This window comes from Dendrobates tinctorius, unplaced genomic scaffold (genome assembly GCF_039654945.1).
Source record: "Dendrobates tinctorius isolate UK_male_01 unplaced genomic scaffold, ASM3965494v1 ptg000502l, whole genome shotgun sequence".
Classification (NCBI taxonomy): domain Eukaryota; kingdom Metazoa; phylum Chordata; class Amphibia; order Anura; family Dendrobatidae; genus Dendrobates; species Dendrobates tinctorius.
In genome coordinates this window covers 1,018,849-1,044,711 of record NW_027362161.1, presented here as the reverse complement: position 1 = coordinate 1,044,711, position 25,863 = coordinate 1,018,849, and the positions used below count along the sequence as shown (strand labels likewise).

Sequence of the window (25,863 nt, the reverse complement as noted above, 5' to 3'; positions counted from 1 at the left end):
TCTGGTGTCAGTGGTGTAGCTGCTGCAGTGAGGCGCTCTGGTGTCAGTGGTGTAGCTGCTGGTGTGAGGAGCTCTCTGGTGTCAGTGGTGTAGCTGCTGGAGTGAGGAGCTCTCTGGTGTCAGTGGTGTAGCTGCTGCAGTGAGGAGCTCTCTGGTGTCAGTGGAGTAGCTGCTGGAGTGAGGCGCTCTCTGGTGTCAATGGTGTAGCTGCTGGTGTGAGGCGCTCTCTGGCTTCAGTGGTGTAGCTGCTGCAGTGAGGGGCTCTCTGGTGTTAGTGGTGTAGCTGCTGGTGTGAGGAGCTCTGGTGTCAGTGGTGTAGCTGCTGGTGTGAGGAGCTCTCTGGTGTCAGTGGTGTAGCTGCTGGTGTGAGGCGCTCTCTGGTGTCAGTGGTGTAGCTGCTGGTGTGAGGCGCACTCTGGTGTCAGTGGTGTAGCTGCTGCAGTGAGGCGCTCTCTGGTGTCAGTGGTGTAGCTGCTGGTGTGAGGAGCTCTCTGGTGTCAGTGGTGTAGCTGCTGGTGTGAGGAGCTCTCTGGTGTCAGTGGTGTAGCTGCTGGAGTGAGGAGCTCTCTGGTGTCAGTGGTGTAGCTGCTGGAGTGAGGAGCTCTCTGGTGTCAGTGGTGTAGCTGTTGGAGTGAGGAGCTCTCTGGTGTCAGTGGTGTAGCTGCTGGAGTGAGGAGCTCTCTGGTGTCAGTGGTGTAGCTGCTGGAGTGAGGAGCTCTCTGGTGTCAGTGGTGTAGCTGCTGGAGTGAGGAGCTCTCTGGTGTCAGTGGTGTAGCTGCTGGTGTGAGGAGCTCTCTGGTGTCAGTGGTGTAGCTGCTGGAGTGAGGAGCTCTCTGGTGTCAGTGGTGTAGCTGCTGCAGTGAGGCGCTCTGGTGTCAGTGGTGTAGCGGCTGGTGTGAGGAGCTCTCTGGTGTCAGTGGTGTAGCTGCTGCAGTGAGGCGCTCTGGTGTCAGTGGTGTAGCTGCTGGTGTGAGGGACCTCTCTGGTGTCAGTGGTGTAGCTGCTGCAGTGAGGCGCTCTGGTGTCAGTGGTGTAGCTGCTGGTGTGAGGAGCTCTCTGGTGTCAGTGGTGTAGCTGCTGGAGTGAGGAGCTCTCTGGTGTCAGTGGTGTAGCTGTTGGAGTGAGGAGCTCTCTGGTGTCTGGTGTAGCTGCTGGAGTGAGGAGCTCTCTGGTGTCAGTGGTGTAGCTGCTGGTGTGAGGAGCTCTCTGGTGTCAGTGGTGTAGCTGCTGGAGTGAGGAGCTCTCTGGTGTCAGTGGTGTAGCTGCTGCAGTGAGGCGCTCTGGTGTCAGTGGTGTAGCTGCTGGTGTGAGGAGCTCTCTGGTGTCAGTGGTGTAGCTGCTGGAGTGAGGAGCTCTCTGGTGTCAGTGGTGTAGCTGCTGGAGTGAGGAGCTCTCTGGTGTCAGTGGTGTAGCTGTTGGAGTGAGGAGCTCTCTGGTGTCAGTGGTGTAGCTGCTGCAGTGAGGAGCTCTCTGGTGTCAGTGGTGTAGCTGCTGGTGTGAGGAGCTCTGTTGTCAGTGGTGTAGCTGCTGGTGTGAGGAGCTCTCTGGTGTCAGTGGTGTAGCTGCTGGTGTGAGGAGCTCTGGTGTCAGTGGTGTAGCTGCTGGAGTGAGGAGCTCTCTGGTGTCAGTGGTGTAGCTGCTGGAGTGAGGAGCTCTCTGGTGTCAGTGGTGTAGCTGCTGGAGTGAGGAGCTCTCTGGTGTCAGTGGTGTAGCTGCTGGAGTGAGGAGCTCTCTGGTGTCAGTGGTGTAGCTGCTGGAGTGAGGAGCTCTCTGGTGTCAGTGGTGTAGCTGCTGGAGTGAGGAGCTCTCTGGTGTCAGTGGTGTAGCTGCTGGTGTGAGGAGCTCTCTGGTGTCAGTGGTGTAGCTGCTGGAGTGAGGAGCTCTCTGGTGTCAGTGGTGTAGCTGCTGGTGTGAGGAGCTCTCTGGTGTCAGTGGTGTAGCTGCTGGAGTGAGGAGCTCTCTGGTGTCAGTGGTGTAGCTGCTGGTGTGAGGAGCTCTCTGGTGTCAGTGGTGTAGCTGCTGGTGTGAGGAGCTCTCTGGTGTCAGTGGTGTAGCTGCTGGAGTGAGGAGCTCTCTGGTGTCAGTGGTGTAGCTGCTGGAGTGAGGAGCTCTCTGGTGTCAGTGGTGTAGCTGCTGGTGTGAGGAGCTCTCTGGTGTCAGTGGTGTAGCTGCTGGTGTGAGGAGCTCTCTGGTGTCAGTGGTGTAGCTGCTGGAGTGAGGAGCTCTCTGGTGTCAGTGGTGTAGCTGCTGGAGTGAGGAGCTCTCTGGTGTCAGTGGTGTAGCTGCTGGAGTGAGGAGCTCTCTGGTGTCAGTGGTGTAGCTGCTGGAGTGAGGAGCTCTCTGGTGTCAGTGGTGTAGCTGCTGTGTGAGTTTGGATTCTTGGTGCCATTTATTTTGCTGCTTTGAAGCTTAGCAGCAGAGCCTGAAGCTGAGTATTTGGTCCTTTATTTCTCTGTGTCCCGTGTTCATCACTCCCCTGTGTATTTACCATCTGCAGTGGTGAGACTAGCGTCCTTGCCAGCCAGTGCACTAGGCAGAGTACATTGAGGAGACCATCTGGGACTAGGCATTTGGTGGGGGAAGAGGAGCTTAGGGACATGAACAGGTTGGTTTCCCATCCCTCACTCCCTACTGATAGGGCCTTCCTTTCCCTTTTCCATCCCGTCATATTTGTATGCAGTGTTGTCCACCGGACGTGCCCGTGTCCGAGTGTGACATTTGCAGTATGTCATCTAAAAGGTGTGCAACCAAATATTAAGTTGAGGAAGCCAACAATTTTATTTGGCCCATTTTGGGGGTTTTGTGTGAAATTGTCTAGTTTGCCCTTTTTTTCTGTATTTTAGTAACATAGAAGGCTGAAAAAATACATTAGTCCATCCAGTTCAGCCTATATTCCGTCAGAATAAATCCCCAGATCTAAGTCCTTCTAAAGAACCTAATCACTGTAAGATACAACATTGTTATGCTCCAGGAAGACATCCAGGCCTCTCCTGAACCCCTCGACTGAGTTCGCCATCACCACCTCCTCAGGCAGGGAATTCAAGATTCTCACTGCCCTAACAGTAAAGAATCCTCTTCTATGTTGGTGGAGAAACCTTCTCTCCTCCAGACGCAGAGAATGCCCCCTTGTGACCGTCACCAACTTATCCAGATCCATCTGTAGCAGAATACTATCTTCTCTTGTACTGACTGCTTTACATAGTTTTGTATCATCTGCAAATATTGATATTCTACTGTGTAAACCTTCTACCAGATCGTTAATATGTTGAAGAGAAGAGGTCCCAACACCGACCCCTGCGGTCCCCACTGGTCACAGCGACCCAGTTAGAGAATATACCATTTATAACCCCCCTCTGCTTTCTATCACTCAGCCAGTTACTTACCCATTACACACATTTCCCCCAGACCTGGCATTCTCAATTTGTGTACCAACCTCTTGTGTGGCTCGGTATCAAACGCTTTGGAAAAATCAAGATCTACCACGTCCAATGACTCACCTTGGCCCAGTCTATAGCTTACCTCTTCATAAAAGCTGATTAGATTGGTGTGACAGGAGCGATTCCTCATAAACCCATGCTGATATGGAGTTACACAGTTATTCTTAGTGAGATAATCCAGAATAACGTCCCTCAGAAACCCTTCACATATCTCACCAACAATAGAGGTTAGACTTACTGGCCTATAATTTCCAGGTCACTTTTAGCGCCTTTTTGAATATTGGTACCACATTTGCTATGCGCCAGTCTTGTGGAGCAGACCCCGTCACTATAGAGTCCCTAAATATAAGAAATAATGGCTTGTCTATTCCATTCCTTAGTTCTCTTAGTACTCGTGGGTGTATGCCATCCGGACCCGGAGATTTATCTATTGTACTCTTATGTAGCCGGTTTCGCCCCTCTTCTTGGGTTAGATTGGTGACCCTTAATATCGTGGTTTCTTTGTCTCTCGGCATTTCATTTTCCAACGTGAATATTGTCTAACTTTGCGGGACTGTAACCCAACTTTTGTTATGACTTTCAGTTCTGGTTAGGAACTTGCAGCTCTCTGGCGCCCCCTGTGATGGTGTGATATGTTATGTGGGTATCATTTTGTGTATATTTATATTTCACTGATAATTGAATTAGCTCACTTAAGGGCCTTTCATGCTTTGTGTGACACTTACCTGCGACCGCCACAAACTGGATATCGCTGATCGTGCTCTAATGGCCTGGGCCTTTTTTTCCTCGTTGGCGTCCCGCTGGCCGGCATGCATCCTATGTGGACGCAGGCGAAAGTCATCAGAATCGCTGCGGTGTGACAGGTAACAGCGACCCCCGACTGATCGCTGGATCGTTGCTGCGTCACTGGTGAGATCTGCCTGTTTGGCAGCTCAATAGCGACCATTTAGCAATGTACCAGCGATCCTGACCGGGTGTATCGTGGTCTGGATCTCTGGTGCATCGCTAAATATAACGAGACCCTAAAGGCCCCGTCACACACAGCGCCTCGCCAGAGATCCCGACAACAATATCAGCGTGTCAGGATCGCTGGTGAGTCGCTACATGATCGCTGGCTGTCAAACAGACAGCTTCACCAGCGATCAGCACCAGCGACGCCGAGCGTGCGGCGACGCTGTGTCCTTTAGTTACCAGCGCGCTGATGCAGGTGGCTGGTAACCAAGGTACACATCGGGTTTCTAAGGGACGCACATCCCTTAGATACCCGATGTGTACCTTTAGTTACCAGCTGATCGCTGGTCTCCTGCCTGTCACACGCAGCGATGCGTGCTGGCCAGCGGGAGACCAGCGATCATAGAAATGTCCAGGGCTTTCCAAGAGCGATCAGCGATACCGGCGGGGGGGCCGGTCGCTGTCACACAGTTGATTGTGTGGTATCGGAGAAGGACCCTGTAACACCCCCCTTACCCTCAAGTCAGTCAGGGAACCTCACCCAGAATAAGTAGTCGCCAGAAAAGCTGCCTTGTCGAGTACTGGCTATCGGGCACTCGGCAGTGAGGGCAGGGTGTATATCACCAGTCCCAGGCCGGGAATACACACATAAACCTCCGATCCATCAACGACAAGGTTCCCCAATACCACAGGACGCTATGCTGCCATCAGTTCCTCGTTTGATACTAAAGCCTATATCTGGTCAATGAACCAACCCACAGGTAGCGTACTTTGGCGCGGAGTATGTGTCCGTTTGCTCATAGAGCGAAGGAAAGAAACTAGTACATTTATAAGTTTACTCCAGAATATATTGGCAGTGTTTACAAAAATACGAAGATGTTACAAAAGGAGACAAATGACTGATCCAGGCTGTACTGCCCCTGAGGTCTCCTCTATGACTGTGATCCAGACTGTACTGCCTCTGTGGTCTCCTCTGTGACTGATCCAGGCTGTACTTCCCCTGTGGTCTCCTCTGTGACTGTGATCAAGGCTGTACTGCCCCTGGGGTCTCCTCTATGACTGTGATCCAGACTGTACTGCCCCTGTGGTCTCCTCTGTGACTGATCCAGGCTGTACTTCCCCTGTGGTCTCCTCTGTGACTGTGATCAAGGCTGTACTGCCCCTGGGGTCTCCTCTATGACTGTGATCCAGACTGTACTGCCCCTGTGGTCTCCTCTATGACTGTGATCCAGGCTGTACTGCCCCTGTGGTCTACTCTGACTGTGATCTAGGCTGTATTGCCCCTGTGGTCTCCTCTATGACTGTGATCCAGGCTGTACTGCCCCTGTGGTCTCCTCTATGACTGTGATCCAGGCTGTACTGCCCCTGTGGTCTACTCTGACTGTGATCTAGGCTGTATTGCCCCTGTGGTCTCCTCTATGACTGTGATCCAGACTGTACTGCCCCTGTGGTCTCCTCTATGACTGTGATCCAGGCTGTACTGCCCCTGTGGTCTCCTCTATGACTGTGATCTAGGCTGTATTGCCCCTGTGGTCTCCTCTGTGACTGATCCAGGCTGTACTTCCCCTGGGGTCTCCTCTATGACTGTGATCCAGGCTGTATTGCCCCGGTGATCTCCAGGCTGTACTGCCCCTGTGGACTCATGACTTTTATCCAGGCCGTACTGCCCCTGTGGTCTCCTCTATGACTGTGATCCAGGCTGTACTGCCCCTGAGGTCTCCTCTGTGACTGTGATCCAGGCTGGACTGCTTCTGTGGTCTCCTCTATGACTGTGATCCAGGTTGTACTGCCCCTGAGGTCTCCTCTATGACTGTGATCCAGACTGTACTGCCCCTGGGGTCTCCTCTGACTGTGATCCTGGCTGTACTGCCCCTGGGGTCTCCTCTGACTGTGATCCAGACTGTACTGCCCCTGGGGTCTCCTCTGACTGTGATCCAGGCTGTACTGCCCCTGGGGTCTCCTCTGTGACTGTGATCCAGGCTGTACTGCCCCTGGGGTCTCCTCTGTGACTGATCCAGGCTGTATTGCCCCTGTGGTCTCCTCTGACTGTGATCCAGGCTGTACTGCCCCTGTGATCTCCAGGCTGTACTGCCCCTGTGGACTCATGACTTTTATCCAGGCCGTACTGCCCCTGTGGTCTCCTCTATGACTGTGATCCAGGCTGTACTGCCCCTGAGGTCTCCTCTGTGACTGTGATCCAGGCTGGACTGCTTCTGTGGTCTCCTCTATGACTGTGATCCAGGCTGTACTGCCCCTGAGGTCTCCTCTATGACTGTGATCCAGACTGTACTGCCCCTGGGGTCTCCTCTGACTGTGATCCTGGCTGTACTGCTCCTGTGATCTCCTCTGTGGCGAAAGCGCCCGCTGTGCCACCAATATGTCACGATCCCACCACTGACACGGGTATGTCAGCGGACGGAGGGAGGCGACGCACTGCCGGCACATGGCTATCACAGGCACAGTGGGGGCTTATCTTAGTTATCCCGCCACTGGCACCATGTGACAAAAACACAGCAAGCTAATCTTGCCCTAACAATTTATCACAGGTGGGTTATTTTGGATGCCCCACCACTGCTAACAACCTTCCAAGAACTGCAGGGATTTATGGATATCCCACTTTCTCAGTTCCACTTTGGAACTCGCATCTCTCCGGCGCTCCCCCTTATCCTCAGGTCAGTCAGGGAACTACACCTAGGATAATTAGTCGCCGGACGGGCTGTTTGTTGTGCACGGCAATTAGACTACTGCACTAAGGGAATTATCAATGCTTCGGCCACCGCCACTCATTCAGCATATAAGACCCTTCGGTACTGCCAACTAGCCCAACCAACCGAACACACCACGCTGCCACCAGCCACGATTCACTTAATCAAAGAGTTAATTAAGAGAGTCCGTGGCAAACCCCCAAATTAGTAGCGATTATCTAAAAAGGGCGCATAGTTCGTTTCTTAGAGCATGGAGACAAACTGATAATTCTATGATTTATTCCTAAAAGGTGGGCAGTGATTACATAGATAAAAGTTGTTACAAAGTTGAGACAGTAAATATGTACAATGCAAATATCATAATAACAGGGCTGAAAACAGAAATTACACTTAGTTGCTTATGGTTCTTTAGGCAACCCATGTGGCTGGGGGGAGGGGCAGCCAGACATCTCCAGACATTTGGTGATCTTTCTAGCATGGAATCTGCAGCTCAAACTGGCTGATTGTCCCCTCGCATCCCTTATGGTCTTGGCTGTGTGACCTCAGCAAAAGGGGCCAGCTGGGGAGGTTCCACCCCCTTTCTTTAAGTTATGATTTGGCTACAAAACTTATCATGTCCTCCCTATGTCTGAAACTGAACCTGTCAAAGACTGAACTCCTTGTGTTTCCTCCCGCTACTAATGTACCTATACCCGACATTGCCATTTCCGTGTGTGGTTCTACTATTACTCCCCAGCAACAGGCCCGCTGTCTTGGGGTCATACTTGATTCCGAGCTTTCCTTTGCCCCCCACATTCGATCAGTGGCTCGCTCTTGTTATCTGCACCTCAAAAACATTTCTAGAATTCAACCTTTTCTTACTTTTGACTCTGCAAAAACTCTTACTGTTTCTCTTATTCATTCTCGTCTCGACTATTGTAACTCTCTTCTAATCGGTCTCCCTCTTACCAAACTCTCCCCTCTCCAATCTGTCTTGAATGCAGCTGCCAGGATCATATTCCTCGCCAATCGTTACACCAATGCCTCTACCTTGTGCCAGTCATTACACTGGCTACCCATCCACTCCAGAATACAGTACAAACTTATTACCCTCACCCACAAAGTCCTCCATGGCTCAGCACCACCCTACATCTCCTGCCTTGTTTCAGTATACCATCCTACCCGCGCCCTCTGTTCTGCTGATGACCTGAGGTTAGTATCCTCAATAATCAGAACCTCCCACTCCCATCTTCAAGACTTTACACGTGCTGCGCCAATGCTTTGGAATGCACTTCCCAGGTCAATACGATTAGTCCCCAATCCCCACAATTTTAAGCGTGCCCTGAAAACGCATTTATTCAGACTGGCCTATCGCCTCAACATATTAACCTAATCTATCCCTGTGTGGCACAGCCAAAAGATTTTTACCATAACCAGGTTCCCTGCATCATGTTCCCACATGCTTTATGCATCCATTAGCCCTCTGTGTCTGTACTGTTACACACTTAACATTATGGCTGGTCCATACAATCAGGGCAACTGTTACCACCCACCTTTCGTGTCTCCCCTTTTTTCCTCATTGACTGTAAGCTTGCGAGCAGGGCCCTCACTCCTCTTGGTATCTGTTATGATCTATGTGATTATTGTTATGCTGTAATGTCTATTGTCTGTACAAGTCCCCTCTGAAATGTAAAGTGCTGCGGAATATGTCAGCGCTATAGAAATACAATTTATTATTATTATTATTATTATTATTATTATTATTATTATCATCATGGCTATATCTGGCCGAGGAAAGCTCGTATAAACACACATACAGTGGGGAAAAAAAGTATTTAGTCAGTCAGCAATAGTGCAAGTTCCACCACTTAAAAAGATGAGAGGCGTCTGTAATTTACATCATAGGTAGACCTCAACTATGGGAGACAAACTGAGAAAAAAAATCCAGAAAATCACATTGTCTGTTTTTTTTTCATTTTATTTGCATATTATGGTGGAAAATAAGTATTTGGTCAGAAACAAAATTTCATCTCAATACTTTGTGATATATCCTTTGTTGGCAATGACAGAGGTCAAACGTTTTCTGTAAGTCTTCACAAGGTTGCCACACACTGTTGTTGGTATGTTGGCCCATTCCTCCATGCAGATGTCCTCTAGAGCAGTGATGTTTTTGGCTTTTCGCTTGGCAACACGGACTTTCAACTCCCTCCAAAGGTTTTCTATAGGGTTGAGATCTGGAGACTGGCTAGGCCACTCCAGGACCTTGAAATGCTTCTTACGAAGCCACTCCTTCGTTGCCCTGGCGGTGTGCTTTGGATCATTGCCATGTTGAAAGACCCAGCCACGTTTCATCTTCAATGCCCTTGCTGATGGAAGGAGGTTTGCACTCAAAATCTCACGATACATGGCCCCATTCATTCTTTCATGTACCCGGATCAGTCGTCCTGGCCCCTTTGCAGAGAAACAGCCCCAAAGCATGATGTTTCCACCACCATGCTTTACAGTAGGTATGGTGTTTGATGGATGCAACTCAGTATTCTTTTTCCTCCAAACACGACAAGTTGTGTTTCTACCAAACAGTTCCAGTTTGGTTTCATCAGACCATAGGACATTCTCCCAAAACTCCTCTGGATCATCCAAATGCTCTCTAGCAAACTTCAGACGGGCCCGGACATGTACAGGCTTAAGCAGTGGGACACGTCTGGCACTGCAGGATCTGAGTCCATGGTGGCGTAGTGTGTTACTTATGGTAGGCCTTGTTACATTGGTCCCAGCTCTCTGCAGTTCATTCACTAGGTCCCCCCGCGTGGTTCTGGGATTTTTGCTCACCGTTCTTGTGATCATTCTGACCCCACGGGGTGGGATTTTGCGTGGAGCACCAGATCGAAGGAGATTATCAGTGGTCTTGTATGTCTTCCATTTTCTAATTATTGCTCCCACAGTTGATTTCTTCACTCCAAGCTGGTTGGCTATTGCAGATTCAGTCTTCCCAGCCTGGTGCAGGGCTACAATTTTGTTTCTGGTGTCCTTTGACAGCTCTTTGGTCTTCACCATAGTGGAGTTTGGAGTCAGACTGTTTGAGGGTGTGCACAGGTGTCTTTTTATACTGATAACAAGTTTAAACCGGTGCCATTACTACAGGTAATGAGTGGAGGAAAGAGGAGACTCTTAAAGAAGAAGTTACAGGTCTGTGAGAGCCAGAAATCTTGATTGCTTGTTTCTGACCAAATACTTATTTTCCACCATAATATGCAAATAAAATGAAAAAAAAATAGACAATGTGATTTTCTGGATTTTTTTTTCTCAGTTTGTCTCCCATAGTTGAGGTCTACCTATGATGTAAATTACAGACGCCTCTCATCTTTTTAAGTGGTGGAACTTGCACTATTGCTGACTGACTAAATACTTTTTTTCCCCACTGTATGGTATCATTGGTTGTAGTTTATCGAATACAATAAAACATCATCAAACATGCCGTAATTAGGACACTCCATTTGGAAGCAATCCATATCTCAGTTTCTGGAGGGGTTAGAACAGTGAAAATTAGAGTTTAGAAAGCTGGTTTTGTGCCCTTCGCAGAAATGTAATTATTATACCTCTGCCGCGAGGGAGGTGCCCGCTAGAGCTTCTTTAATATCTCTCATTGTTTTATTCAGCCGCATGTCGCAAACAAAGAAATCCTTCCACTTAGCTAATCCACATTCCTAGCTACAACAGGAAATGGACGGTGTCCTGTTTCCAAATGCAGGCACAGAGCAGCACACACACACAGCTGCTAAGGAGTGAAAAGGGGGGTGGGGGTCAAATGCTTGCAGCTATGTGACAAGGAGATTTTCTCCTAGAATGGAGGATTCTCGAAGGTTCCAGCAAAATGTAATGTTACTTAACATTACACCTCCCCCTTTTAGAGGGTGCTAAGGAGGCCAGGCCTGTGGGACCGCATCTGTTGTGAACTCATTTTCTGGTTTACCTCTGGCTTCTGGTGAGGGTGGTGGAGCTGGCTGTGTTGACAGAGGAGTTGTGAGTTCTCCATCCGGGCTCCTTCTGGTGGTGACAGCAGGTAATGAAGCTGATCTAAATGGCAGAGACCTTCCACCTGAGGAGGAGGACTGTGAGTGGACATCAGGAGTCTCTGACTGGATTTAAGACAGCCGACTCCCTAATTTTGTGCTGGTGATTTTTTTCCTGCCTTGAGGTTCTGATTTCCAGTTCTGTTCCTGCCTTCTCAAGCTAAGTGTGCTCTGCTATTTTTTCTCATGAGATTTGGTCTGGTTTACTCAGTTTTTGTGGTCAGCCAGCCCCTGCTGGGGCTGTGCTGAATTTCCATTCTTATGTCTCTGTTTATGCCAGTTTGCTTTTTGTCCCTGATCAGATTGGTCTCTTTTTGCTCTGTCTTCAGAATATACCAGAGTGCTGATATAGGGAAATGAAGTCTAGCGACTTCAGGGTTTTTGTTATCAGAAAGTGTTGGACATTTTTTGGCAGGGTTTTGTACGTGATTGCAGACAGCATCTTTCCTTTCCTGTCCTTTCTAGTTAGTGTGGGCCTCATCGTTTGCTCAGCCTATTTTTCTATCTGTGTTTGTGTTTTCATCTTGTCTCACCGACAATACATGTTTGGGGGCTGTCTATTGCTTTGGGGTCTGCTCTGGGGCAGTTTAGATTTCCCCTTTTCTTGCTTTAGGCATATTTAGTTCTCCGGTTGTGACGAGGCGTCTAGGATCATCGTAGGTACGCTCCACGGCTACTGCTAGTTGTGTGGTTAGGATCAGGGGTCTGCAATCTGCTTAGTTACCAACCTCTCTGGTTTTCTGGGGCTTAGCTTGTTTTTGTTTTTCCTCCTCGGTGACTCATTCATAACACACATCCGTTTATCAGCGAGTCCGTCCTTGAAGGACAGCACCTGTTTCTTGGTCCTGGGGGTGGGCCAGGACATGATTGCATCCACCTTTTCCGGCTCCGAACTCATGAAACCCCCCTACCCGGTGCCCCAGGTAGTGGACCTCGCTCATACCCATCTGGTACTTTCCCGGCTTGATAGTCAGGCCTGCCTGGTGAAGACGCTTGACCACCTCCTGGAGATGCCGAAGGTGTTCCTCCCAGGTGGAACTGAAGATGGCGATGTCGTCCAAGTGCGCCACCGCGTACTCCTCCAGTCCCCGGAGCAGGTGCTTGACCATCCGCTAGAAAGTGGCAGGGACATTTTTCATGCCGAAGGGCATGACTGTGGATTCGTACAGTCCACAGGGGTGATAAAGGTGGATTTCTCCTGCGCCTCAGGGGGATCTGCCAGTATCCCCTACTCAAATCCATGATGGATATGTACTTTGCTTTCGCCAACCGCTCAAGCAGATCCTCGATACGCGGCATCGGGTGTGCATCAGATGGCGTTGAGCCCCCTGTAGTCCACGCAGAACCGGGTGGTCCGATCCTTTTTAGGCACGAGAACTACAGGCGAGGCTCATGCGCTTTTTGACCGTCGAATCACCCCCAGCCTTAACATCTCATCGATCTCTTGGCGCATGACCTGTTGCACCTCAGAGAACTGATAAGGTGTTCGCCGTAGTGGGGCGTGATTCCCGGTGTCCACCTCATGAACCGCTAACTCCATCCTCCCAGGTCGGTTGGTGAACACGGCCCTGAAGCGTTCCAGGGTGGCCACCAACTGCGACCGCTGGGATACGGTTAACAAACCACTTATCTCCATATCCTCAATGGACCCATTGGCCTTGTCTTGGGCCAGCATATCCAGGAGGGGATCTTCCTCCCCATCCTCGGGCAGGTTGCAGACCGGTAGGACGCAAGCTTCACGTTCGTGGTGTGCCTTCTGTATGTTGACGTGAAAGTCCTTGCGCCTACCACGAGCATGGTCAAGCGTGACCACGTAGGTGACCGTGTTGAGCTGTTGGTGGACAACGTATGGGCCTTCCCAGGCTGCCTGAAGCTTATTCGTTGGTACAAGGACCAGCACCCACACCTTTTGACCCACCTGGTAGGTCCGCTTCCGGGCGTTCTGGTCGTACCAGTGCTTCTGGTCAGCCTGAGCCTGCGTCATGTCATGCACCAACTGCATCAAGGTCTGCAGCTTGTCACGTAAGCGCATGACATAATCCACTATGGACACTTCTGTGGGGTTTGGCTCATCTTCCCTGGATTCTCTTATCAACCCAAGGGGTCCCCGGACTCGCCTGCCATACAGGAGCTCGAAGGACCTCGGAGAGGCCTGCGGAACTTCTCTGTAAGCGAACAGCAGGTGCGGAGGTACCGCTCCCAGTCGCGCCCTTGGGTCTCAACCAGCATGCGGAGCATCTGTTTGAGGGTACCGTTGAATCGTTCACACAAACCATTGGTCTGTGGGTGATACGCACTCGATACCAGGTGCTGCACCTGCATCTTCTTACAGAGAGCCTCCATTAGGCGAGACATGAATTGGGTCCCTTGATCGGTAAGCATCTCCCTGGGAAATCCTACCCTTGAAAAGATCGTCACCAGTGCATCAGCCACCTTATCTGCCCTGGTTGAAGACAGAGCTACTGCCTCTGGGTACCGGGTAGCGTAGTCTACCACGGTGAGAATGTATTGCTTTCCAGAGCTGTTGGGGATGGCCAGCGGGCCTGCAATGTCCACCGCGATTCTATGGAAAGGCTCCTCTATCACCGGCAAAGGAATAAGGGGAGCCTTAAGAGCAGGCCCCGCCTTACCCACTTTTTGACAGGTGCCACAGGAGCGGCAGTATTGTGTTACATCTGTCCCCATCTTGGGCCAATAGAAGTGTTGAGACAGCCGTGCCTTTGTTTTGCTGATCCCCAAGTGTCCAGCGAGTGGAATCTCATGAGCAATCTGCAACAACTCAAGTCTGAAGTGATAGGGGACGACCAGCTGTCTTTCCCTCAACCACTCCTTTTGGGGATCTCCTGGTACTGTCTCCCGGTACAACCTTCCTCGTTCCCAGAACACCGTCTCCTTATCAGGCTCGGAAGTGGGCGTCTCGGCGAGGCGTCTCAATTTCTCCAGGCTGGCATCTGAGTGCAGAGCAGCCTGGAACTCCTTGCTGGAGGCTGCCAGAAGTGACGTCAGGGTCCCTTCCTCACTGGGACCCTCTGGAACCGGCTCTGGGTTCACCTCTAGTTCAGTCTCTCCTGTAGCAGAAGAGGGTCCAGAAGACAGGGAGCTACCTGCGATCTGGGCACTCTGACTGCGTGTGACAGCTGCTATGTATGCTGTCTCCCTGGGGATTTCTACAGACCCACCAGTCGGCGCGTCTATGGGCTCTACCTTCCCATCCACCCCCAACACTTCAGGAGCAGTGCTACTTATGGGTCAGTTACCTTCCTCGGTGCTACTGGTCAGTTGCAGGGCATCACCTTTCTCACGGTTCCCATCCACCTCCCCATTTCCTTGAGCACCGTTGCTTGCTCCTGCCAGGGGTTCCTCAGCCGTCTCACTCCGCAGCTTGCTGGATCAGCATCAGACGTCCATCATGGTCTTTGGCAGGGAGCTGCTGTAGAGCCATTTACAGATAGCGGTCCAAGACTTCCTGGCTGCCGGTCAGGCCGACCTGCACCATCTGGACCTCTGTCGCCGCCCCATTGGCACTGGGGTTGCTTCCTGCATCCACAGGGTCCATTGCAACAGATCCGCAATCAACTGGGCTCTGGTTTTGTTGGTGGGGTCGATCTTTTTTGCCTTATAATAGGATTCTCCCCGCGTAGCCATGGTTGCTAAATAAAAGATAGAAAAGAAAAACAAAGAGAAGGGAGGGGATACTCGCAAGTACACAAAATGTCTCAGGACTAATAACCACTGAGCCTGTTCTCCAAAACCTATGACGCAGGATTCCCGCAGGAACCATGCAGGTTTTTAGTGAGAGGGATGATTGCTCAAACCAGATCACTAATGCTCTGATGCTGCCACCAAATTGTGGCAAAAGCGCCCCCTGTGCCACCAATCTGTCACGATCCCACCACTGACACGGGTATGTCAGCGGACGGAGGGAGGCGATGCACTGCCGCCACACGGCTATCACAGGCACAGTGGGGGCTTATCTTAGTTATCCCGCCACTGGCACCATGTGACAAAAGCATACAGCACGCTAATCTTGCCCTAACAATTTATCGCAGGGGGAGTTATTTTGGATGCCCCACCACTGCTAACAACCTTCCAAGAACTGCGGGGATTTATGGATATCCCACTTTCTCTGTTCCACTTTGGAACTCGCATCTCTCCGGCGCCCCCCTTATCCTCAGGTCAGTCAGGGAACTACACCTAGGATAATTAGTCGCCGGATGGGCTGCTAGTTGTGCATGGACAATTAGACTACTGCAGTAAGGGAATTATCAATGCTTCGGCCACCGCCACTCATTTAGCATATAAGACCCTTCCGTACTGCCAACTAGCCCAACCAACCGAACACACCACGCTGCCACCAGCCACGATTCACTTAATCAAAGAGTTAATTAAGAGGGTCCGTGGCAAACCCCCAAATTAGTAGCGATTATCTAAAAAGGGCGCATAGTTCGTTTCTTAGAGCATGGAGACAGACTGATAATTCTATGATTTATTCCCAAAAGGTGGGCAGTGATTACATAGATAAAAGTTGTTACAAAGTTGAGACAGTAAATATGTACAATGCAAATATCAAAATAAAAGGGATGAAAACAGAAATTACAATTACAGTTGCTTATGGTTCTTTAGGCAACCCATGTGGCTGGGGGGAGGGGCTGCCAGACATCTCCAGAAATTTGGTGATCTTTCTAGCATGGAATCTGCAGCTCAAAACTGGATGATTGTCCCCTCGCATCCCTTTTGGTCTTTGCTGTGTGACCTCAGCAAAAGGGGCCAGCTGGGGAGGTTCCACCCCCTTTTCTCTAAGTCATGTTTTGGCTACAAAACTTATCATGACTATATCTGGCCGAGGAAAGCGCGTATAAACACACATATGGTATCATTGTTTGTGGTTTATCGAATACAATAAAACAACATCAAACATGCCGTAATTAGGACACTCCATTTGGGAGCAATCCATATCTCAGTTTCTGGAGGGGGTAAGAACCGTGAAAACTAGGGGTTAGAAAGCTGGTTTCGTGCCCTTCGCAGAAATGTAATTATTATATCTCTGCCGCGAGGGAGGTGCCCGCTAGAGCTTCTTTAATATCTCTCATTGTTTTAGTCAGCCGCATGTCTCAAGCAAAGAAATCCTTCCACTTAGCTAATCCACATTCCTAGCTACAACAGGAAATGGACGGTGTCCTGTTACCAAATGCAGGCACAGAGCAGCACACACACACAGCTGCTAAGGAGTGAAAAGGGGGGTGGGGGTCAAATGCTTGCAGCTATGTGACAAGGAGATTTTCTCCTAGAATGGAGGATTCTGGAAGGTTCCAGCAAAGTGTAATGTTAGTTAACATTACATCCTCTATGACTGTGATCCAGGCTGTACGGCCCCTGTGGCCTCCTCTGACTGTGAATCCAGACTGTACTGCCCCTGGGGTCTCCTCTATGACTGTGATACAGGCTGTATTGCCCCACGGGTCTCCTCTATGACTGTGATCCAGACTGTACTGCCCCTGGGGTCTCCTGTATGACTGTGATCCAGGCTGTACTGCTCCACGGGTCTCCTCTATGACTGTGATCCAGACTGTACTGTCCCTGGGGTCTCCTGTATGACTGTGATCCAGGCCAAGCTGCCCCAGGGGTCTCCTCTATGACTGTAATCCAGATTGTACTGCCCCTGTGGTCTCCTCTGTGACTGTGATCCAGGCTGTACTGCCCCTGGGGTCTCCTCTATGACTGTGATTCAGGCCGTACTTCTCCTGGGGTCTCCTCTATGTCTGTGATCCAGGCTGTACTGCCCCTGTGGTCTCCTCTGACTGATCCAGACTGTACTGCCCCTGTGGTCTCCTCTATGACTGTGATCCAGACTATACTGCCCCTGGGGTCTCCTCTATGACTGTAATTCAGGCCGTACTTCTCCTGGGGTCTCCTCTATGACTGTGATTCAGGCCGTACTTCTCCTGGGGTCTCCTCTATGACTGTGATCCAGGCTATGCTGCCCCTGTGATCTCCTCTATGACTGTGATCCAGACTGTACTGCCCCTGGGGTCTCCTCTATGACTGTGATCCAGACTGTACTGCCCCTGGGGTCTCCTCTATGACTGTGATCCAGACTGTACTGCCTCTGTGGTCTCCTCTATGACTGTGATTCAGGCTATACTGCCCCTGGGGTCTCCTCTATGACTGTGATGCAGACTATACTGCCCATGGGGTCTCCTCTATGACTGTGATCCAGACTGTACTGCCCCTGGGGTCTCCTCTATGACTGTGATCCAGACTGTACTGCCTCTGTGGTCTCCTCTATGACTATGATCCAGACTGTACTGCCTCTGGGGTTTCCTCTATGACTGTGATTCAGGCTATACTGCCTCTGGGGTCTCCTCTATGACTGTGATCCAGACTATACTGCCTCTGTGGTCTCCTCTATGACTGTGATCCAGGCTATGCTGCCCCTGTGGTCTCCTCTATGACTGTGATCCAGGCTATGCTGCCCATGGGGTCTCCTGTATGACTGTGATCCAGGCTATACTGCCTCTGTGGTCTCCTCTATGACTGTGATCCAGACTGTACTGCCCCTGGGGTCTCCTGTATGACTGTGATCCAGGCTGTACTGCTCCACGGGTCTCCTCTATGACTGTGATCCAGACTGTACTGCCCCTGGGGTCTCCTGTATGACTGTGATCCAGGCTATGCTGCCCCAGGGGTCTCCTCTATGACTGTGATCCAGATTGTACTGCCCCTGTGGTCTCCTCTGTGACTGTGATCCAGGCTATACTGCCCCTGGGGTCTCCTCTATGACTGTAATTCAGGCCGTACTTCTCCTGGGGTCTCCTCTATGACTGTGATTCAGGCCGTACTTCTCCTGGGGTCTCCTCTATGACTGTGATCCAGGCTATGCTTCCCCTGTGATCTCCTCTATGACTGTGATCCAGACTGTACTGCCCCTGGGGTCTCCTCTATGACTGTGATCCAGACTGTACTGCCCCTGGGGTCTCCTCTATGACTGTGATCCAGACTGTGCTGCCTCTGGGGTCTCCTCTATGACTGTGATTCAGGCTATACTGGCTCTGTGGTCTCCTCTATGACTGTGATCCAGGCTATGCTGCCCCTGGGGTCTCCTCTATGACTGTGATCCAGACTGTACTGCCCCTGGGGTCTCCTCTATGACTGTGATCCAGACTGTACTGCCCCTGGGGTCTCCTCTATGACTGTGATCCAGACTGTACTGCCCCTGGGGTCTCCTCTATGACTGTGATCCAGACTGTACTGCCTCTGGGGTCTCCTCTATGACTGTGATTCAGGCTATACTGCCTCTGTGGTCTCCTCTATGACTGTGATTCAGGCCGTACTTCTCCTGGGGTCTCCTCTATGACTGTGATGCAGACTATACTGCCCGTGGGGTCTCCTCTATGACTGTGATCCAGACTGTACTGCCCCTGGGGTCTCCTCTATGACTGTGATCCAGACTGTACTGCCTCTGTGGTCTCCTCTATGACTGTGATCCAGACTGTACTGCCTCTGGGGTCTCCTCTATGACTGTGATTCAGGCTATACTGCCTCTGTGGTCTCCTCTATGACTGTGATCCAGGCTATGCTGCCCCTGTGGTCTCCTCTATGACTGTGATCCAGGCTATGCTGCCCCTGTGGTCTCCTCTATGACTGTGATCCAGGCTATGCTGCCCCTGTGGTCTCCTCTATGACTGTGATTCAGGCTATACTGCCCCTGGGGTCTCCTGTATGACTGTGATCCAGGCTATACTGCCTCTGTGGTCTCCTCTATGACTGTGATTCAGGCCGTACTTCTCCTGGGGTCTCCTCTGACTGTGATCCAGGCTGTACTGCCCATGGGGTCTCCTCTATGACTGTGATCCAGACTATACTGCCTCTGTGGTCTCCTCTATGACTGTGATCCAGGCCGTACTGCCCCTGGGGTCTCCTCTATGACTGTGATCCAGACTGTACTGCCTCTGTGGTCTCCTCTATGACTGTGATCCAGACTGTACTGCCTCTGAGGTCTCCTCTATGACTGTGATCCAGACTGTACTGCCTCTGTGGTCTCCTCTATGACTGTGATCCAGACTGTACTGCCTCTGTGGTCTCCTCTATGACTGTGATCCAGACTGTACTGCCCCTGGGGTCTCCTCTATGACTGTGATCCAGACTGTACTGCCTCTGTCGTCTCCTCTATGACTGTGATTCAGGCTATACTGCCCCTGGGGTCTCCTCTATGACTGTGATGCAGACTATACTGCCCATGGGGTCTCCTCTATGACTGTGATCCAGACTGTACTGCCCCTGGGGTCTCCTCTATGACTGTAATTCAGGCCGTACTTCTCCTGGGGTCTCCTCTATGACTGTGATCCAGGCTATGCTGCCCCTGTGATCTCCTCTATGACTGTGATCCAGACTGTACTGCCCCTGGGGTCTCCTCTATGACTGTGATCCAGACTGTACTGCCCCTGGGGTCTCCTCTATGACTGTGATCCAGACTGTACTGCCTCTGTGGTCTCCTCTATGACTGTGATCCAGACTGTACTGCCCCTGGGGTCTCCTCTATGACTGTGATCTAGACTGTACTGCCCCTGGGGTCTCCTCTATGACTGTGATTCAGGCTATACTGCCCCTGGGGTCTCCTCTATGACTGTGATCCAGGCTATGCTGCCCCTGTGGTCTCCTCTATGACTGTGATCCAGGCTATACTGCCCCTGTGGTCTCCTCTATGACTGTGATTCAGGCTATACTGCCCCTGGGGTCTTCTGTATGACTGTGATCCAGGGTATACTGCCTCTGTGGTCTCCTCTATGACTGTGATTCAGGCCGTACTTCTCCTGGGGTCTCCTCTGACTGTGATCCAGGCTGTACTGCCCATGGGGTCTCCTCTATGACTGTGATCCAGACTGTACTGCCCCTGGGGTCTCCTCTATGACTGTAATTCAGGCCATACTTCTCCTGGGGTCTCCTCTATGACTGTGATCTAGACTGTACTGCCCCTGGGGTCTCCTCTATGACTGTGATCCAGACTATACTGCCCCTGGGGTCTCCTCTATGACTGTAATTCAGGCCGTACTTCTCCTGGGGTCTCCTCTATGACTGTGATTCAGGCCGTACTTCTCCTGGGGTCTCCTCTATGACTGTGATCCAGGCTATGCTGCCCCTGTGGTCTCCTCTATGACTGTGATCCAGACTGTACTGCCCCTGTGATCTCCTCTATGACTGTGATCCAGACTGTACTGCCCCTGGGGTCTCCTCTATGACTGTGATCTAGACTGTACTGCCACTGGGGTCTCCTCTATGACTGTGATTCAGGCTATACTGCCCCTGGGGTCTCCTCTATGACTGCGATCCAGACTATACTGCCTCTGTGGTCTCCTCTATGACTGTGATCCAGGCTATGCTGCCCCTGTGGTCTCCTCTATGACTGTGATCCAGGCTATACTGCCCCTGTGGTCTCTTCTATGACTGTGATTCAGGCTATACTGCCCCTGGGGTCTCCTGTATGACTGTGATCCAGGCTATACTGCCTCTGTGGTCTCCTCTATGACTGTGATTCAGGCCGTACTTCTCCTGGGGTCTCCTCTGACTGTGATCCAGGCTGTACTGCCCATGGGGTCTCCTCTATGACTGTGATCCAGACTATACTGCCTCTGTGGTCTCCTCTATGACTGTGATCCAGGCCGTACTGCCCCTGGGGTCTCCTCTATGACTGTGATCCAGACTGTACTGCCTCTGTGGTCTCCTCTATGACTGTGATCCAGACTGTACTGCCTCTGAGGTCTCCTCTATGACTGTGATCCAGACTGTACTGCCTCTGAGGTCTCCTCTATGACTGTGATCCAGACTGTACTGCCTCTGGGGTCTCCTCTATGACTGTGATCCAGACTGTACTGCCTCTGAGGTCTCCTCTATGACTGTGATCCAGACTGTACTGCCCCTGTGATCTCCTCTATGACTGTGATCCAGACTGTACTGCCCATGGGGTCTCCTCTATGACTGTGATTCAGGCCGTACTGCCTCTGAGGTCTCCTCTATGACTGTGATCCAGACTGTACTGCCTCTGTGGTCTCCTCTATGACTGGGTTCCAGGCCGTACTTCTCCTGGGTTGTGGTTGTGAGTATTGTCTGAGTTTTGCACATGTCTTGTAGTCGGGGGTCTTTCCTTTTGGGTCCCTGTTTCTTAGGTGGCTGTATATCAGAATTATCCGAGTGGTTGTCACTTTGGAGGACGAGTCTCTTCCATATTCTTCAGGGCACTTTCCTGCTTCGCTCAGGACTTGAGTTTCCCCAATTACTTAGTTTGAGCCTCCATGATGCCTTCACTTTTCTTTGTTTTTGTTTTTTGCCTTTAGATTTGATTTTCTGTTTTTCTTCTGCTTAGAAATCATGATGTGTGCAGTGCTAGATATCGGGTCACATGACCGTCCCCATAAAGGGCCACAGAGTGAAGAGTGGTCCAGGCGCGACCTCCTCATGGTGTGACGTATGGACTAATCTGAATTGTTTCTTGTCTTTCAGGCCAGCTCTCCGCCCGTCATCGTCAACACTGACACCCTAGAAGCTCCTGCCTATGTAAGTGCTTGTGCCCTGCGGCCTTCACCGAGCCCCCGGAAATGCTCCACTAACGATGGTCATTCCTCTTCTAGGTCAACGGGACCGAGGCAGAAATGGAATATGAAGAGATCACGCTGGAGAGAGTATGAGAACCTTCATCAGCCTGTCTACTCCGTGTATCACACCTGTCACATGTCTATTGTCTGTCTGCTCCGTGTCTCACACCTGTCACATGTCTATTGTCTGTCTGCTCCGTGTCTCACACCTGTCACATGTCTATTGTCTCTCTGCTCCGTGTCTCTCACCTGTCACATGTCTATTGTCTGTCTGCTCCGTGTCTCACACCTGTCACACGTCTATTGTGTGTCTACTCCGTGTCTCACACCTGTCACATGTCTATTGTCTGTCTGCTCCGTGTCTCACACCTGTCACATGTCTATTGTCTGTCTGCTCCGTGTATCACACCTGTCACATGTCTATTGTCTGTCTGCTCCGTGTCTCACACCTGTCACATGTCTATTGTCTGTCTGCTCCGTGTATCACACCTGTCACATGTCTATTGTCTCTCTGCTCCGTGTCTCACACCTGTCACATGTCTATTGTCTGTCTACTCCGTGTATCACACCTGTCACATGTCTATTGTCTGTCTGCTCCGTGTCTCACACCTGTCACATGTCTATTGTCTGTCTGCTCCGTGTCTCACACCTGTCACATGTCTATTGTCTGTCTACTCCGTGTATCACACCTGTCACATGTCTATTGTCTGTCTGCTCCGTGTCTCACACCTGTCACATGTCTATTGTCTGTCTGCTCCGTGTCTCACACCTGTCACATGTCTATTGTCTGTCTGCTCCGTGTCTCACACCTGTCACATGTCTATTGTCTGTCTGCTCCGTGTCTCACACCTGTCACACGTCTATTGTCTGTCTGCTCCGTGTCTCACACCTGTCACATGTCTATTGTCTGTCTGCTCCGTGTCTCACACCTGTCACATGTCTATTGTCTGTCTGCTCCGTGTCTCACACCTGTCACACGTCTATTGTCTGTCTGCTCCGTGTCTCACACCTGTCACATGTCTATTGTCTGTCTGCTCCGTGTCTCACACCTGTCACATGTCTATTGTCTGTCTGCTCCGTGTCTCACACCTGTCACATGTCTGTTGTCTGTCTGCTCCGTGTCTCACACCTGTCACATGTCTATTGTCTCTCTGCTCCGTGTCTCACACCTGTCACACGTCTGTTGTCTGTCTGCTCCGTGTCTCACACCTGTCACACGTCTGTTGTCTGTCTGCTCCGTGTCTCTCACCTGTCACATGTCTATTGTCTCTCTGCTCCGTGTCTCACACCTGTCACACGTCTGTTGTCTGTCTGCTCCGTGTCTCACACCTGTCACATGTCTATTGTCTGTCTGCTCCTTGTCTCACACCTGTCACATGTCTATTGTCTCTCTGCTCCGTGTCTCACACCTGTCACATGTCTATTGTCTCTCTGCTCCGTGTCTCACACCTGTCACACGTCTATTGTCTCTCTGCTCCGTGTCTCACACCTGTCACATGTCTATTGTCTCTCTGCTCCGTGTCTCACACCTGTCACACGTCTATTGTCTGTCTGCTCCGTGTCTCACACCTGTCACATGTCTATTGTCTCTCTGCTCCGTGTCTCACACCTGTCACATGTCTATTGTCTCTCTGCTCCGTGTCTCACACCTGTCACACGTCTATTGTCTCTCTGCTCCGTGTCTCACACCTGTCACATGTCTATTGTCTCTCTGCTCCGTGTCTCACACCTGTCACACGTCTGTTGTCTGTCTGCTCCGTGTCTCACACCTGTCACATGTCTATTGTCTGTCTGCTCCGTGTCTCACACCTGTCACACGTCTGTTGTCTGTCTGCTCCGTGTCTCACACCTGTCACATGTCTATTGTCTGTCTGCTCCGTGTCTCACACCTGTCACACGTCTATTGTCTCTCTGCTCCGTGTCTCACACCTGTCACACGTCTGTTGTCTGTCTGCTCCGTGTCTCACACCTGTCACATGTCTATTGTCTCTCTGCTCCGTGTCTCACACCTGTCACATGTCTATTGTCTGTCTGCTCCGTGTCTCACACCTGTCACACATCTATTGTCTGTCTGCTCCGTGTCTCACACCTGTCACATGTCTATTGTCTGTCTGCTCCGTGTCTCACACCTGTCACATGTCTGTTGTCTGTCTGCTCCGTGTCTCTCACCTGTCACACGTCTATTGTCTCTCTGCTCCGTGTCTCACACCTGTCACATGTCTATTGTGTGTCTGCTCCGTGTCTCACACCTGTCACATGTCTATTGTCTCTCTGCTCCGTGTCTCACACCTGTCACACGTCTGTTGTCTGTCTGCTCCGTGTCTCACACCTGTCACATGTCTATTGTCTCTCTGCTCCGTGTCTCACACCTGTCACATGTCTATTGTCTGTCTGCTCCGTGTCTCACACCTGTCACACATCTATTGTCTGTCTGCTCCGTGTCTCACACCTGTCACATGTCTATTGTGTGTCTGCTCCGTGTCTCACACCTGTCACATGTCTATTGTCTGTCTGCTCCGTGTCTCACACCTGTCACACGTCTATTGTCTGTCTGCTCCGTGTCTCACACCTGTCACACGTCTATTGTCTCTCTGCTCCGTGTCTCACACCTGTCACATGTCTATTGTGTGTCTGCTCCGTGTCTCACACCTGTCACATGTCTATTGTCTGTCTGCTCCGTGTCTCACACCTGTCACATGTCTATTGTCTGTCTGCTCCGTGTCTCACACCTGTCACATGTCTATTGTCTGTCTGCTCCGTGTCTCACACCTGTCACATGTCTATTGTCTGTCTGCTCCGTGTCTCACACCTGTCACATGTCTATTGTCTGTCTGCTCCGTGTCTCACACCTGTCACACGTCTATTGTCTGTCTGCTCCGTGTCTCACACCTGTCACATGTCTATTGTCTGTCTGCTCCGTGTCTCACACCTGTCACACGTCTGTTGTCTGTCTGCTCCGTGTCTCACACCTGTCACATGTCTATTGTCTCTCTGCTCCGTGTCTCACACCTGTCACATGTCTATTGTCTCTCTGCTCCGTGTCTCACACCTGTCACATGTCTATTGTGTGTCTGCTCCGTGTCTCACACCTGTCACATGTCTATTGTCTGTCTGCTCCGTGTCTCACACCTGTCACACGTCTATTGTCTGTCTGCTCCGTGTCTCACACCTGTCACACGTCTATTGTCTGTCTGCTCCGTGTATCACATCTGTCACATGTCTATTGTCTCTCTGCTCCGTGTCTCACACCTGTCACATGTCTATTGTCTGTCTGCTCCGTGTCTCACACCTGTCACATGTCTATTGTCTGTCTGCTCCGTGTCTCACACCTGTCACATGTCTATTGTCTGTCTGCTCCGTGTCTCACACCTGTCACATGTCTATTGTCTGTCTGCTCCGTGTCTCACACCTGTCACACGTCTATTGTCTGTCTGCTCCGTGTCTCACACCTGTCACATGTCTATTGTCTGTCTGCTCCGTGTCTCACACCTGTCACACGTCTGTTGTCTGTCTGCTCCGTGTCTCACACCTGTCACATGTCTATTGTCTGTCTGCTCCGTGTCTCACACCTGTCACATGTCTATTGTCTGTCTGCTCCGTGTCTCACACCTGTCACACGTCTGTTGTCTGTCTGCTCCTTGTCTCACACCTGTCACATGTCTATTGTCTGTCTGCACCGTGTCTCACATCTGTCACATGTCTATTGTCTCTCTGCTCCGTGTCTCACACCTGTCACATGTCTATTGTCTCTCTGCTCCGTGTCTCACACCTGTCACACGTCTATTGTCTGTCTGCTCCGTGTCTCACACCTGTCACATGTCTATGGTCTGTCTGCTCCGTGTCTCACACCTGTCACATGTCTATTGTCTGTCTGCTCCGTGTCTCACACCTGTCACATGTCTATTGTCTGTCTGCACCGTGTCTCACATCTGTCACATGTCTATTGTCTCTCTGCTCCGTGTCTCACACCTGTCACACGTCTGTTGTCTGTCTGCACCGTGTCTCACACCTGTCACATGTCTATTGTCTGTCTGCACCGTGTCTCACATCTGTCACATGTCTATTGTCTCTCTGCTCCGTGTCTCACACCTGTCACACGTCTATTGTCTGTCTGCTCCGTGTCTCACACCTGTCA

General features: G+C 51.0%; 1 protein-coding gene across 3 annotated transcripts in view; it reads left to right on the top strand.

The window, feature by feature from the left end:
- The window catches only part of DLG4 (discs large MAGUK scaffold protein 4), a 169,447-nt gene that overhangs the window by 50,330 nt on the left and 93,254 nt on the right, over positions 1-25,863 (top strand). For all 3 annotated transcript variants that reach the window (XM_073564932.1, XM_073564931.1, XM_073564933.1), the window contains 2 exons: positions 21,637-21,690; positions 21,765-21,815. In XM_073564932.1, the coding sequence (XP_073421033.1) occupies positions 21,637-21,690; positions 21,765-21,815 (105 nt within the window). The remainder of the gene's footprint in view (positions 1-21,636; positions 21,691-21,764; positions 21,816-25,863) is intronic.